A 15,608-nucleotide genomic window follows, 5' to 3' on the forward strand; every position below is an offset into this window, starting at 1 on the left:
TGTGGATAAACAAGTCTTTTATTACAAAAATAATGTGCCAGCTCCAGAAAAACAGCACAAGCTCTCCAAAAATAAGCATATTATTGTCAGTTGGGATGCAAGTCTTACATACACTGTTAGAAAAAGTGGATCAAATATATTTTTCCATTTATATTGAATATTTTTGATCCCAAAAGTTTACCAGGAAAAAAAATATTTCATGGCTTTGGTGGAAAAAAGGCAAAAAACCTTTTCCTATTATTGATGCACAGAGAATAAATATTAATATAATAGTTATATATTTTAAATCTGTTAAGAATATATAATTTACAGAACAGAAATATGTAAAGTTCAATCAAAAACAAACAACTAATAGCACCACATTATCCAAAGTAAGAAGCTTATGCGTCATGAATCTCTTAATCGTACAATCCTACGATTTGACTAAATGTCATGAAAGTGCAACAGGTTTGTAATTTGACACATTGAGGTATATGATATTTGATATATTGCATTCACATCCACTTTCCCACCACAATAATCTCCTGCACTGCCACAGGAGAACACTAAGAACCTGACACTGGATATTCAACTATGCAGACTGATGAACTCATTTCTCTTGCGACAGGGGAACTTTGGGTTGTACTGTTTTGCTTCACTATGTACAAACATCTTAAGTCAGTCGTTTCATTTGTAGTCAAGTCTCTCCGATTTGGAAACTCCACTCAGGTTATTTTCTGCCGTGTAGTGCTGCTCTTCAGTGTTCAATTACTGTCAGTGAGAGATAAGTGTCTTTTCCAAAAATGAGTGTTGTTCCGCTTATAGTTTGGCACACTCTTCACAATGGTTCAGGTACTCTGCAGCGTCCGTGTCACTGAACGTGGCGAGGCAACGTGGGCACTGTAGCTCTGACATGCCTGGGCATTCGTTCCAAGCGGGGCTCGGTGTTGCTGCCGCAGCTGCAGGCTGTTGCTGCATCTCAGCAGTGGTCCTCAATAGAGGCTCTGAGGAGTCCTTATGTCGCCTTGAGGTGATCCTGTGTCCTATGTGGACACGGCACATGGGAACCACGTCTCTGTTGTCTCTGCTTGTACCCTGCTGAAGACAATTATGTTTGAACACCATTAGGATTGCACAAGAACCAATAAAGGAAGTAAATGTGTCTAAAGATGCACTCATCCACCTTGTTAAAGGGCCATCACCTCACCTGTTTGTGTAGCTGCTGCTTCAACTGGTAAACCTGCTCCTTCAGGTCTTGGATCTGGCCCTGTGCTCGTTCTCTGTCGGCACGCTCCGACTTAAAGTCCTCTGCGTAGATGAGGACCTGATTAGGGAAAACAAAGAACCTTTAGTCTTTGTTTCTTCAGAAAATCACTTGTCTGTATCCAGTCAAATTCTACAAACAAAATCTTGAATGAGACCACGATGTAGCACCGACCTGCTGCTCCAGAGTCTGGATGCGCTCTTGGTCATGCCTCCTTATCTCCTCCACGCCTCTACCTAGCCGCGCACACTCGCTCATCTTCTCCTCAAGTAAGCCATTGAGCCTGGAAATCTCCTGGTGAAGCAACCCGGTGCTTATGGAGCCAAGCCCTGGCACCAAGCCCTGCCCAGAGGTCTCCTTCAGCCTCTGACATAAACCTCTGATGTAGTCCTCCCTGCTGGAGTCATACTTCTGCCACCGAGAGTTCAGACCTTGCACCTGAAAGGAGAATTACAGCATAAAAGGTTAGACCTTCTGATCATGTGCTCTGATCTGCATTTCACTTTGAAGTTGAATGTCAGCACAGTCATTTTAAAATGTAACTTTTTGAAGTGCCTGATTGATTTCAAGGGAAAATATAAGTAAGTATCATCTACTTGAAGACTTACATATGCCACTCGCTGCTTTAGCTGCTGATTCTCCTCCTGAAGTTGACGGATTTGAGCGTTCACACTACTCAGATCAGAGGACTCTGTCATCTGGAGAAAATGGTGCAAGAGAGGTCACGGAATAGCCCTCCCAAGAGACAACAACAGGTCCAATCCACAAGTAAATACAGCAAAAAGCCCCCCAAAATGGTCGATCACACACCTCCTTAGACTTCTGCTGCAGAGCCACATCCTCCACCTCTCCTCCTCCTGCCTTCTTCTCCTCCAGCCTGGCCAGCAGCTCCTGGCACACCTTCACTGTTGCGCCGAGCTGGCTGCGCAGCTGGTCAGCCTCCTCGGCCAGGGATGTGCACAGCACGGCTCTGGTGGCCTCTGAGCGCTCCCTCTCCTGCAGGGCCGACCGCAGCCTCTGGATCTCCTGATCCTTCTCGTGGTCGGGCTGACACCTGACACTCTCCAGCTCCAGCTCCTTCTCTCGGAGCTGCACGGTCAGCCTCTGGATCTCCTGGGAGGAGGACGAGGGGGGTTAATTGCATGACCACATCAGGGTTTAATGAGATATTTTTGTCATATTATATGTATTATAGATGTGTACAGATACATATATGATTAAAATGTATTCTAATTATGTTCATGTCACTGGGGTTGTCCTTGACTTTTTACAGTAAAAAATGCCAAATTAAAACAACACTGAACATCACATCACCCCTAGATGACAATGATAGTGGTAAAAACATTACTTAAATAATGAAATATGGACTTTAGGGTATTTAAAGCTTATTATTTCTTGAGAATACCTACTCAAAGTGTGCCTACATGGACAGACCTGTGCCACTGTATTAACTTTTCTCCATCAGCCAACTTTCTAACACTAATCTGTATGGATCAACACATTAAAAGCATCTCCAGCACTATTTTACCTCTGCTTGTCTCGACGCCTTTAACTCCATTTCGTTCCTCTTCTGCTTCAGCTTGCATATCTCCTTACACAAACTCTCCAGCAAAGACTTGGACGGCCCGATGACCACTGACTCGTTATCTCCCACAGTCATGTAGATCCTCTCGTACCTCCCCAACCTGGCTTTTAAATCTGCAATGATATTGTCCTTAACATCAATCTGCTTGTTGAGGAGCTCGATTTCCTGCCGCGTCTCATGGTACAGAGTATTGAGCGTGCTGCAGCTCCGCAGTTTGTCTTTCAGCGCGTCGGTATCCGTGTTTATACTGACGTTATCCATGGTCGGCTTCGTAGATTTGTGACAGACGGATCAGTCTTTTAATAATCCAGCATTTGACGCCTCTGCTTCTACCCGCTGTGCCTTTAGAAATGGACCGAGGAGGTCAATTGTGTCGAGGGTTTGCGCATCGGTGTCGACAATAATATCCCCGAACAGTCTTGGGGGATTTCCTAGGGAACTTCCCCGCGGACTTTTTTGAGCGTCAAACTGAGCCCTGCCTGAGATTCACCGTCGACCGTCATTAGGGAGGTAAAAGGGGGGTTTATAGCCTGCTGGCACACATGGCGAAGACAACACACAGACATATTTTCAACACAAGGTAAAAGAAGTTAAAGATCGGTGCCACCAAGTGCTGAAAATAAGAGTGCTGCCTTCACTGCCCTCGGAAACTCGCATTCTCTGACGGAGCGGTGCGATTACCCAAGCAGCCTTTTGCTTTTGTTATTGCGCAAATGTCAGCAGCAACATGTTTATGACTTTTTGTTTTATTTTTGCACACTGACCCACATAGCCTGGGTGTTACAAGGAAAAATGTTCGCATCATGCATCACAAACAATTGTTTACCCCAAACTCTCTGTACTCTACAACAGAAAGCAGCTTCAAACATGAAGTCCCCTTTAAGTAACATTTAGCATGGAATGAGCATTTAATTTTCCCACTGGTAGTTTACAGGGTTTCCACGCATCCCACCCCCTAAACGTCACACCAGTGCAGTTGGACTGTCATAACAAATCCCCCCCATATATAACATACTCAGGGAGGTGTTGATTTTTCCTATGGCTGTGAAGGCATCAGAAGTGCGGTCGCCTCTCCTCTGTTCGTTATGATGTAATTTAATATTTCTAAGCAGCCAGAGTTGCGCAGTTACGGCCTCACCAGTCAGTGAGTGACTGTATTGGAGATGTACACACTAATAGGTGACTCATACTGTATGACTGACCAGTGAATGGCTTTAGATAATCGTGTGGGGTATTTCTGCTTTCTGAAATGTTGGACAAAAAGCACTATGTCCGTTACCGTAAGATAATACATGGAATATAATATTATTATTAGGAATTAGCCCAGTGCCACTGTGACGCCATGAAACTTGAGTTTACCGTATATAATTAGTTATATTTAAAAAGAAAAATCCACTATATCATACTGCATGGTGAGTACCCTGTATTCTTGGAGATGATGTTAAGGGAAATAATCAATAAATAATCCAAGCATCTCTTCTACTGTGAGATATTAAGTGACTAAGTCACAAAATTTAATTAAGTCATTTAAAATAATACATTTAAAAACTGAGATTAAGTTAAACATGTCATTCTTGATGTTACTGCAAGTAAAATGTGTTGCATAGGTAAAAATGGAACAGCTGTAATGTATATTAGTCTAGGCACAGATGCACAGTAAAGTGATGAAAACAAGAATTCAGGTGTTTCACTTAACATTATTAGTACAACAATGCAAAGGTGTGGACTCCACTCACATGACTTGGACTTGAGTGAGACTCAAGTCACAAATATAATGACTTTAGTTGCAACAAAAACCAAAGAAGACTTGCAACTGGACTTCAACACCAATGACTCGGGACTTCAGTTGGAGCCTTTTGACTTGTAAATACTGGATAAGTAGCAGCCTATTCGTGATGAATAATGTCCCCTTTTAATGTTGTAGCTGGTCGAGGTGGAGCTTACATAATCTACTTATAGTGTTTGGTAGTTTAAACTAGGAATGCAGTGTTTTATAAAGGTGGTTGCTTGTTTTTTAATGTAAGAATTTAATTTGAGACTCAACAACATCAAAAAAGACTTGACACTTGACTTGGACTTCAACACCAGTGACTCGGGACTTCATTTGGACTCTAGCCTTTTGACACGAAAATACTGAATAACTTCCCCCCAAGGCAAAAGATTAAACTGTACGTTATAACAAGTGTTCCACAAATCAAATCATATTCATCATTTCCTGAATTAACAAACATTAATGCTACTGATTCCCTGCAAGTGGACACTTAATACCTTAGATGATCGTTTTTATTTTAACCAATCTGACAGCATCTAAGACGAACTAACATTACGTCACTGAGCACCAGTTGGGAAAAAAAATGACACAGAAGTTAATTTCATTTGTGTACAAAAACCCAAAGAACGAATCATAGTTTGCAAAAATGTTTTAAGAAATAAATACAAATATTTAAAGGTATTCATATTTTTTTGTGTAATTTAACATATTCAAATAGCATTACATTTGGTGGAGAGTGTATTATGACTTGTTTAGGACAAGAGACTTGACTTGGAACTTGTTAGTGTTGACTAAGGACTTGACTGAACTTGCCTGGCTTGACTTGGGACTTACCTGTGACTTGCAAAACAATGACTTGGCCCCACCTCTGCAACAATGTGATCATACTGTTACAAGTACAAGTCAGGTATTCACAATATTACTTAGGTAAAAGAAAAGTAGCAGCCTACTCATGATTTAAAGAATGTAACCTTTTAATGTTGTAGCTGGTTGAGGTGGAGCTTATATAATCTACTTATAGGGTTTGGTAGTTTTAAATCAGGAATTCAATATTTTATAAAGTGATTGCTTGTTTTTTAATGTAAAATTTCAATTTGCTAAGTAACTAGTCAATATAATAGCTGCTGAATAAATGTAGTGAAGTGCAGCGAACAATATTTCTCTCTGAAATGTACTTAATTAGAGGTATAATGTGGCAGAAGATGGAGATACTCAAGTCAAGTACCTTGACTTTGCACTTGTATGTTTCACTCCACATCTGCACATGTAAAGGCCCAATTCAGGTTGTATTTACAGCCATATTATACACAATGCAAACTAAATGATACACACTGCAGATTGCTGTGATGAGTAAAACTCGATTCCCTTAGTGTTGGACCCTGGACAATGCAAACACTGCACTTGTGATCATTATTGGATCAAAACGAAACTACTGTCTAGACTGTAGGTGTAGAGTTAAAGGTCTCTTAGGCGCCATTAAAGGCCTCATTAGTTCAACTGGCCGTTGGGGAGTCCCAGGTATTTCTGGGTCAATTACACCATAATGTAACATGAAGGCTGTGGAGGTGAGTCATTGAGGTCCAATGGCAGTCATGTGACATTTGTCAGAGTCACATGAATGAAGGTGTGAAGTGTGTAAAAACCAAGTGGGAAGAAGTGTCAGGGTGGGATTTTAAGTGAAGGTTTTTTAAGCCACTTCACTTTCAGATTCAGAAGCCAGCGACGTCCCTGAATGCGACTTCCCTTCCTCAGGGGATACTACGACTACATAGCCTGAATATTTCTGATGCCAGCCTGACATATTTGGTTTCACACAAAGTCACACCTTGATCATGTGACTCTGTAAACTCAGCTGAAGTGACACAACTAATGTGCCACACTGCGGTGACCCAGAAAGGTGGAAATGCCTTGGACTCCCCACCGCTGATTAAGCCTTTCAGACATGTGGCAAAATCTCTTAAGACTCCTCTGTAGTCAGCAGGTGGTCGTTTTTTTAACCTGTTGGTGTAATGTTAGTCATCCAAACTGCTTTGACACACTTTACCACACACACCTTACGACAACATGATTTAATGAGTAGACCTCGAGGTAGTTTGTTGTAGTCTTGACACTATACGTTGATTAAGGAATACTTAACCCACAAAACGACCATTTAGTCAGTGTTACCTTCATATTACACTGAACAAAAATATAAACCTAACACTTTTGTTTTTGCTCCCATTTTTCATGAGCTGAACTCAAAGATCTAAAACATTTTCTATATACACAAAAGACCATTTCTCACAAATATTGTTCACAAATCTGTCTAAATCTGTGTTAGTGAGCACTTCTCCTTTGCCGAGATAATCCATCCCACCTCACAGGTGTGGCATATCAAGATGCTGATTAGACAGCATGAATACTGCACAGGTGTGCCTTAGGCTGGCCACAATAAAAGGCCACTCTGAAATGTGCAGTTTTGCTTTACTGGGGGGGTCAGAAAACCAGTCAGTATCTGGTGTGACCACCATTTGCCTCACGCAGTGCAACACATCTCCTTCGCGTAGAGTTGATCAGGTTGTTGATTGTGGCCTGTGGAATGTTGGTCCACTCCTCTTCAATGGCTGTGCGAAGTTGCTGGATATTGGCAGGAACTGCAACACGCTGTCGTATACGCCGATCCAGAGCATCACAGACATGCTCAATGGGTGACATGTCCGGTGAGTATGCTGGCCATGCAAGAACTGGGCTGTTTTCAGCTTCCAGGAATTGTGTACAGATCCTTGCAACATGGGGCCGTGCATTATCATGCTGCAACATGAGGTGATGGTCGTGGATGAATGGCACAACAATGGGCCTCAGGATCTCGTCACGGTATCTCTGTGCATTCAAAATGCCATCAATAAAATGCACCTGTGTTCGTTGTCCATAACATACGCCTGCCAATACCATAACCCCACCGCCACCATGGGCCACTCGATCCACAACGTTGACTTCAGCAAACCACTCACCCACACGACGCCACACACACTGTCTGCCATCTGCCCTGAACAGTGAAAACCAGGATTCATCCGTGAAGAGAACATCTCTCCAACATGCCAGACGCCATCGAATGTGAGCATTTATCCACTCAAGTTGGTTATGACGAGGAACTGCAGTCAGGTCGAGACCCCGATGAGGACGACGAGCATGCAGATGAGCTTCCTTGAGACGGTTTCTGACAGTTTGTGCAGAAATTCTTTGGTTATGCAAACCGATTGTTGCAGCAGCTGTCCGGGTGGCTGGTCTCAGACGATCTTGGAGGTGAACATGTTGGATGTGGAGGTCCTGGGCTGGTGTGGTTACACGTGGTCTGCAGTTGTGAGGCCGGTTGGATGTACTGCCAAATTGTCTGAAACGCCTTTGGAAACGGCTTATGGTAGAGAAATGAACATTCAGTTCACGGGCAACAGCTCTGGTGGACATTCCTGCAGTCAGCATGCCAATTGCACGCTCCCTCAAAACTTGCGACATCTGTGGCATTGTGCTGTGTGATAAAACTGAACATTTTAGAGTGGCCTTTTATTGTGGCCAGCCTAAGGCACACCTGTGCAATAATCATGCTGTCTAATCAGCATCTTGATATGCCACACCTGTGAGGTGGGATGGTTTATCTCGGCAAAGGAGAAGTGCTCACTAACACAGATTTAGACAGATTTGTGAACAATATTTGAGGGAAATGGCCTTTTGTGTGTATAGAAAATGTTTTAGATCTTTGAGTTCAGCTCATGAAAAATGGGAGCAAAAACAAAAGTGTTGCGTTTATATTTTTGTTGAGTGTATAAAGAAACTTAGTTTTTCTCTCATCCCTCTATGATTCAGTCATTGATTTAGGACTAGGTTTACCAACAGCAAAACATCCTTTTACAAACTCTCACCGAACTCGTGCAGTATAATCAAAGTCTCACTTGTTTATTTAACCTTTATTTAACCAGGAAGTCCCATTCAGACTGAAAATCTCTTTCACAAGAGACACCTGGTCAAGGCAGCAGCCAATCAAAACACATTTAAAATGCAACATATCCAACATATAATCCAAATATCCACAATAAAAACAACTACTAGTGGCCTCTCAAGAAAAACAAGCACATGTTTCTGTCACCACATTCTTTATGATGCCTTTAAATCCATCAATGGATTTAAGGGTTTCTAATTTTAGATGTTTCTGAAGATTGTTCCATGTCCAAGCTGCAGAGTAGGAGAATGCAGTTTTCCCAGGTGCTGTTAAAGTTCAGGGAACATTCAGAAGCAACCACCTGAAGGAGCGTAGCTGGTAACTGGCAGAGCTGACACACATAAGGGAGCAGAGGTAAACCAGGAGTTTGCCCAATATTGCTTTATAGATAAAAATATACACCAGTGCTGCTGTCTGTGAGTGGTCAGTGACGTCCAACCCACCAAAGCATAAAGAATGCAGTGATGACTGCGGGACTTTGTATTTGTAATGCACTGTTTGCTCAGTACTTCTCAAACATGTGCATTTTCACGAAAAAAAAAACACCTCACTATTTATAACTGAACTGAAACATATGCTCTCTTCAGAGCCCACTAAGGGTCTTTTTTTTTAGTGAAACTGCATGTGTTTGGAAAGTACTGAGCACACGACTGGATAAATGAGACTTGGATTATACTGCACGAGTTAATCACTGTCAGTTAGTAATGGTGTTTTCACATATAGTCCCTTTTAAACAAACAGAACTCAGGCCTCTTAAAGTGAACCAAAAAGTGGACCGACAGAAAACGGACTCAGTTATTTTTGTGATCACTTTGTCAGCTCATTTAAAAAGGGGACTCAGTTCCCCTTCAGGTCAACCTCAGCTCTGATGGGGCCTCAGTCCTATTTCTGTTCACACTACAGGCTATAAATATGTTGACATAGTTGTGTTTTTACTTTGATGTGGCACTGCAGTGCGGTTATGAAGCCCCTCACTTTCAGATGAACTTGAAATTGGGGGTAAACCTCAGAGTTTCTGTGCTGTAGACTGTTGGCGTTTGATGTATTCTACCTTCCACATCTGGAGACGTGCAGTATCTTCCATGGATCAAACTACTCCTTGTGCTGCATCCTTGCAAGCTTTACAGGCTGACATGGTTTCATCTGTTTTTCCAAGCGTCCCAGTGCAACAGCATGTGATCTAGAGGGCTAAATACAATGGCAAAGAGCAAGCCTGGAGCACTTTGTGTTCACCAGGAGCGGGTTAAGTGAACCGCACCACAGACTTGAAGCGAGCCAAACTCAGACCACCACAGTTCAGAGGGGTCTGAGTTCTCTTAGTGTGATGACATAGGCGCAAAAAATGCTGAGTCACAGCTCTGAGTCCATTTAGAGGGCCATGTGTGGAAACCCCTCAGTCAATACGTCCCCTGTTTTCCGTGGAGGCATGCGAGAACAGTTTCCTTCACAAATTCAAAGTAACACAGCATGACTAATCCATTTACAAATGGTCATTTTGTGGGTGAAGTACTCCATTTAACTGAGGGTTATTTCAACATATCTTACAGACTTGTAGATTAAAAAAATAATCACTGAAATAATCATTAGTTGCAGCTTTGGTTTGATGTTTTCAAAAATGTCAGTGTGTGAGGCTATAGGGTGATATATGGTATTAAGTACAGGCAAATAAACATCTTATATGTCACTAGCTAAAATATAAGTTTCTTGGGAGGTTTACAAAAAGCACAAAACACAAGCAGAACAGTAACAACAATACAAAAACCAAAATACAATAAAAACAGTAATAACGTAAGATATAATAGCAAGTACTGTAAAACTTAAATTAGTAGCCTGGGCTATTAATTGATTCAGTTACTAAAATCAACAGGCCTATATTTGGGACAGGCCTTTAATTCCTTTCACACAAAACTGTTGCTCAGCAAAGATGGGAAATACAATCAAATTGTTCATATAAACCAGTATGAATATTATTCGTTTAAAAATTAGACTTCAGATAATATATCAATCATGAATCATTCATTTGATCTAGCTCTGACAGAGGGAGATAGTGTTACGGCACTCAAGGATTACAGCACCCAGCATACCAACACAACACCATTTTATCCTGTTAAAACAATACTCACAACTTGGATTAATTTTCATGAAAAACCCCTTTGATTCTTTTGATCTGGGGACCCTTACGGACTAAAGGAATATGAATAACTTACAGGGTAATGGAGGAATGGACACATAATTTGAGGTAGACAACAACCCGGTTTTAGACTTTAAAAGTAACTGCTTGGCAACCAGACCAGGCGTCTAACTGAGACAGGCGTTCGTTTGTCGCACCGGGCTTGTAAAAGGGACTGGGTGTTTAATTGAAGTTTTAGGGTACATAAATCAATTGAATTGGATCATCTATAAAAGAAAGCTGTAAACTTTTCCAAAATTTATTGACAAATACAGGAAGTGTGCCTTTTGGCATCTTTTTCATGACTAAAATTACCTGTTGGAATATTTTAAAAGCCTCAGGTCTCAATCATACCAACAGTCTGAGAGTGGTACAAGAATTTCCCTGAGTACTCAAAGCTGGAAACACAAATGGGCATCAGGAGCGAAACAAAATAAGTGCTGTGTTTCTCGGAAATATGTGGTCAAAATGTACAACAGTGGCCAGCATGACAAGCATAGATTTACTATACTGTTTAATTGACACTATCCTTACAGGCCAAGCTTTATTTAACATTATGAGCCTATACATTTAATAATGGTAAATGTCATTGAAAAAAAAAAAAACCCTGTTAAGAGTTTGTTGAGAACACATCACCACCTCATGCCTCATGCCACTATTACAATGACCTGATTTTACCATTGACTCCCACTAGATGGCGGTGTTTATTAATAATACATTCTGTAGGTCTATTTTCCATTGTATAAATTCCTCTTTTATTCATGAGTTTCATTCCCTGCCATATACAACAATAAAATGAGTCATTTCAAAGCATGTCGTCAGCAGCTTTTAATCGCTGAAAACTTTACACAAGCATAAAAGGCAGTATTTGATATTTACACAGTAATACTTTCAAAAAAATACTTTATACATTGCGCACACATTCACACACAGACCACTGGATTATTTGCGCCTAACAAATCAACACTACCAACCAAAAAACTCAGATATTCATCCTCTAATAAAACCTAAAAATCCAACGTGTGCCACTCATCAAACAACAGGATGAAGATGCAAACTCAAAACATTAAAGTTTATATGAAATATGAAAGTCTGGGAGTAGAAAAATATTAGTTTAACCATAGTGGGGTAGAAAAGTATGCAGTGGTTCAAGTACAAAAAGGTTACTAAGAGTATTAAAATGTTGAACAGGAAGAGAATATAGCCAGCTATCTCTCGTTTTTGCTTGAGAAAACGGTAGGAATACAAAACATTATTTTGTCTTTGAACATCACACTACACACATGGGAATCACAGCTTCACTCAGTGTGCATCAATCAGTAACTGTTTCTGTGGAACTATGACAGAAAAGAGTTGTTATTATGGGATGCAGATACCTCGTTTAGGAAGACTTGAACTTCCCCCAAACATCTCTTTTTATTTACCTTATTGACTTTGATCAGCTAAGCAGTGAAGGCCTTTGACCCTTGTGACGTCACTTGTTCCTCTTTAGGAGTTTTTAATAGTCCTAAACAAACAACTGCTGATGATTTGAGTGAGGAATGCCCCGTGACGACAGCAGAAACAGATTCCAGCTACTACCAGAAGAGAAAAGGAAAATGTCTTAAACTCACCCCCGTTGAAGGATTTAACAGGAAGCCACATCTGCCAGTAATTTGTTTAGTCAATCATTGTTAATCCTGGATTGAAAGCTGCTAGTTTTCACTCTAACTGTGTGATTAGTGATTCCTTTACACCTTGGACACCAGCTAAGTGCAATTAATGAGGTGACAGCAAAGGAAAAAACACACCACTTCAACACTGACCACAAGAGGGTGCCAAATACTCACTAAGTGTAAAATGAATGGGAGTCAATGGATGAAAAACATATACTTCTTCACAAAATCACTACAATTTAAGGGACTTTTTTTTCCGCTGTATTTGCTTACTTCTGTGTCTGTACCAGGTATAAATGTGTGCCCAGCTCAGAGAACATGGCCAACATGTGATTTAGCCACTTAAAGATGTGCTTTCAAAAAAAAATGGTGGCCTCACTGATGAATGTAACTTCAGTGTTTTGGGGCAAATCACCTTTCAGAAAATGAAAATCCATAAGAATTATAATTGTAGAGATTTTAGCCAGCAGATATGCTATAGATTGCCTATTTTTTTTTTAAAAAAAAAATTTGGGCTTTTTTTCTAACAATGAACCAATGGAAAAGAGAGGAAGTGGTGTGTTCTCTGAGGCCAGGGAAACATCTTCGCTATAGTCTAGAGAGGAATCTATAAACCTTGTGTGACAACTGGAAAGAGATAATCAGATAATCAGACAGAGCTCAACTAAACTTTTTCTTCAACAGTGACACATGCAGTTATTTGTTTTTTTTCCTTCCTAGCACTGCAGCTTGCGGATGCTGCGGGAAATCCTCTTAAACTCTCTCTGTCCCTTCTGCCAGCGCTTCAGTGAGGTGATAACCAGATGGCCGTCCATCTTCTGGCCTATGACCAGGTAGGCGGCGTGGATGTCGTTCATCTCCTCGCAGATGCACTGCAGGCCGTCCTTCAGCCACAGCACCGTCTTCCTCAGGTCGCGCTCCGTCACGCCGTTCAGCTTGTAAATGGTCTTGCTCTTGTTCTCCGGCACTATCTTGGTGTCACCGTTGATGTAGGAGATCTCCTTGACTTTGATTTTCAGAGCTTGATGCAAACAGGGGAGAAAAAAGAGGGATTTGTTTTTACAAAAACTGTACTGGGGAAATCCTGGCCACAATAACCATTTGTTCCTTGGACTTTCTACAAATGAAACACTTTTAACAGTGACATTTTTCCTGAAATTGCCTGGAACCTCTCATGACCTCTTGGGGCCCCTGAGCTTCCTTTAGGAGCCTACTGCTATGATGAAATCGGTGTGGACTTCAAGTGTACAGGTTTGGTTTCAACATTTTTTGGAGACACGTGAAATGAGGTGTTTGGGTCCTCTGCCAGAAGATTTTGAGCATCAAACACTTAATTTATTGTATTCTGTTTAATTTTTCTGCACCATATATGGTGGAAATGGCTTTTATGTTGTCAAAATAAAACTCCTCTGCTACTTTCATGCTTTTATTGTTGGGGCAAATGCACATTTTCTAAATTTTGGAGGGTGTCCCCCGTGCCCCCGCCCCCCTGCCATGTAATCTACACCCATGGTGGACTTACCAAAGTCATTCTTACACAGGTTGTCAACAATTTCGTTGTCATTTTCATCCGTTTCCTTGCAAGCATCACACACTCTGGGCACTACAAGAGAAATCAGACAATATAAATATTACATGATCTGCCATAATTCAACAGAAAATGTAAAAAAAAAAGTCCACCCAAGTGGGTTCTGGTGCAGATGAGTGGATATGCTAAATAGAAAATCATGCTGAGCACATGCACTTTATGATGCAGTCCCACTAAATCAATGTGACATGTTTGCACAGTGAGCTACTTGGTGATGGTTAATGTGCAACATAAAATACAGTGTAACGAAACTTTACCTTCTTTGGTGACGGGCACAAAGTTCTCGATGCCTGCAGGTGGTATGCACAAGTCATTGTCGAGTGGAAAGCGGTCACAGTCCAGCATCTTTGGCCAGGGGAAGCCAAACGCGGACATGACGGGCGCGCAGCCGTTCTTGACGCTCTCGCACAGAGACCTGCACGGCTGTATGGGCTCGTCCAAATCGTCCAGGCAGACGGGCGCAAAAAGGGAGCAGAGGAACTTTCTCGTGTCGGGGTGACACTGCTTCTGAACCAGCGGGATCCAAGACGAAGCTTGCTGCAGAACTTCATTCATGGTTTCGTGTCCGAGCAGGTTCGGGAGGCGCATATCTGTGTACTCTATATCGTGGCACAGGAGCAGGTTTGCAGGAATTGGCTTGCAGTTATTCTTTTTGTAGAATAAATCATGCTGGCCGAAATTGTACAATCCGTGGATAGCTTCCATGCAGGGTATCATCATCACCCACAACACTGTCACTGCCGCAATAAAGGCCCTCATTTTTTCTGTGCGTAAAAACCTGCAGAGTATAAACGCTTATTCAGGGGCTGTTGTGCATCAGCCGGCGTGCATGGAGCCTCTGTCAGTGACCAGCTCCTACTGTAACAAGAGGTTTTCTTCCAGACATGTCTGGGAGGAGTCTGTACATTGTGCGTAAAGACCGCGTCTTCATTCAGCACTTGGTTTCCCCATATCAGGTGGACAAATGTGTCTCCCCAGTCCAATAAAAGCCCAAATTTTCACTTGTTGCTCCTCTGAGCCTGACAGACATTTTTGATTTCTAATTATAGCTCATAGTATTTTATCACCAGTCGTTTTCTTCACAATCCCCCCCTCTATTTCATCTCCTGCCCTTCATGGAAATCATAACAAAACCTGTCTGACAGCTTTTCCTCATTACGCCCAAATCAACAGAAATATATCCTGAGTGATCCCCTAACTTGCAGTTTTGAGACCCATGCTGTAAATAGTTTGGAAATGTTGTCAGTAGGGGCATTTAGCTCAGCTCAGTGGAGCGTTAATTTTCCATCATTAGGAGTTCAGTGGTGAAATCCTCTGGGTGGGTCTGCAGGTTCATACCACATGGTGATATATTGTTTGCCCTGGTGTGAGAAGCAGACCACCACTCAGCGCACCCAGGGGTGAAACCAAATCTGCCTCCTCCCTGCACTATACAGCTCTGGCTCCTATCCGCTCTCAGGCCCCCTTGAGCTACAGTCTGGTGTGCAGACAGCAGTGTGGTTCGTCTCAGGCCTGACCTTCCTCTTGCTCTCTCAGAAGCTGAAATGAGTGAACGCTTAAATCTCACATCTGATGTTTGTGGAATTTCTAGCTAAAAGGGTCAGTTCACCCAAATTACAGAAG

At 41.8% G+C, this 15,608-nt stretch overlaps 2 protein-coding genes across 3 annotated transcripts; both read right to left on the reverse strand.

The window, feature by feature from the left end:
• tnip2 (TNFAIP3 interacting protein 2) lies at positions 1-3,233 on the reverse strand. 2 transcript variants are annotated; one of them, XM_033623689.2, is made up of 6 exons: positions 2,772-3,233; positions 2,054-2,356; positions 1,852-1,941; positions 1,418-1,681; positions 1,187-1,303; positions 1-1,074 (listed from the first exon to the last, which is right to left on the reverse strand). In XM_033623689.2, the coding sequence occupies exons 1-6, from the start codon at positions 3,087-3,089 to the stop codon at positions 799-801; spliced, it is 1,368 nt and encodes a 455-aa protein (XP_033479580.1). In that variant the 5' UTR covers positions 3,090-3,233; the 3' UTR covers positions 1-798. The 2 variants fall into 2 exon arrangements, with proteins under 2 accessions (XP_033479580.1, XP_033479579.1); XM_033623688.2 differs by having other exon boundaries at positions 1-1,077.
• Positions 3,234-11,555: 8,322 nt separating this feature from the next.
• Positions 11,556-14,845, reverse strand: sfrp2 (secreted frizzled-related protein 2). The gene is made up of 3 exons (XM_033623191.2): positions 14,243-14,845; positions 13,920-14,000; positions 11,556-13,418 (listed from the first exon to the last, which is right to left on the reverse strand). Exons 1-3 carry the CDS (start codon positions 14,742-14,744, stop codon positions 13,114-13,116), a joined length of 888 nt encoding a protein of 295 aa, XP_033479082.1. The 5' UTR covers positions 14,745-14,845; the 3' UTR covers positions 11,556-13,113.
• Between the last annotated feature and the right edge of the window lie 763 nt (positions 14,846-15,608).

Source organism: Epinephelus lanceolatus, chromosome 3 (assembly GCF_041903045.1).
Source record: "Epinephelus lanceolatus isolate andai-2023 chromosome 3, ASM4190304v1, whole genome shotgun sequence".
Lineage (NCBI taxonomy): Eukaryota > Metazoa > Chordata > Actinopteri > Perciformes > Serranidae > Epinephelus > Epinephelus lanceolatus.

Bases quoted from the DNA above. Each gene is read 5' to 3' on its own strand.
- tnip2 (XM_033623688.2), bottom strand. From the start codon at position 3,089: ATGGATAACGTCAGTATAAACACGGATACCGACGCGCTGAAAGACAAA. The intron at 2,357-2,771 runs GTAAAATAGTGC...TCCTCCTCCCAG, and splicing joins AGGCGTCGAGACAAGCAGAG to GAGATCCAGAGGCTGACCGT. The intron at 1,682-1,851 runs GTAAGTCTTCAA...TTCTCCTTTCAG, and splicing joins TAAAGCAGCGAGTGGCATAT to GTGCAAGGTCTGAACTCTCG.
- sfrp2 (XM_033623191.2), bottom strand. From the start codon at position 14,744: ATGAGGGCCTTTATTGCGGCAGTGACAGTGTTGTGGGTGATGATGATA. The intron at 14,001-14,242 runs GTAAAGTTTCGT...TTTCTCTTGTAG, and splicing joins TGTGCCCGTCACCAAAGAAG to TGCCCAGAGTGTGTGATGCT. The intron at 13,419-13,919 runs GTAAGTCCACCA...GTTTGCATCAAG, and splicing joins CCTGTGTAAGAATGACTTTG to CTCTGAAAATCAAAGTCAAG.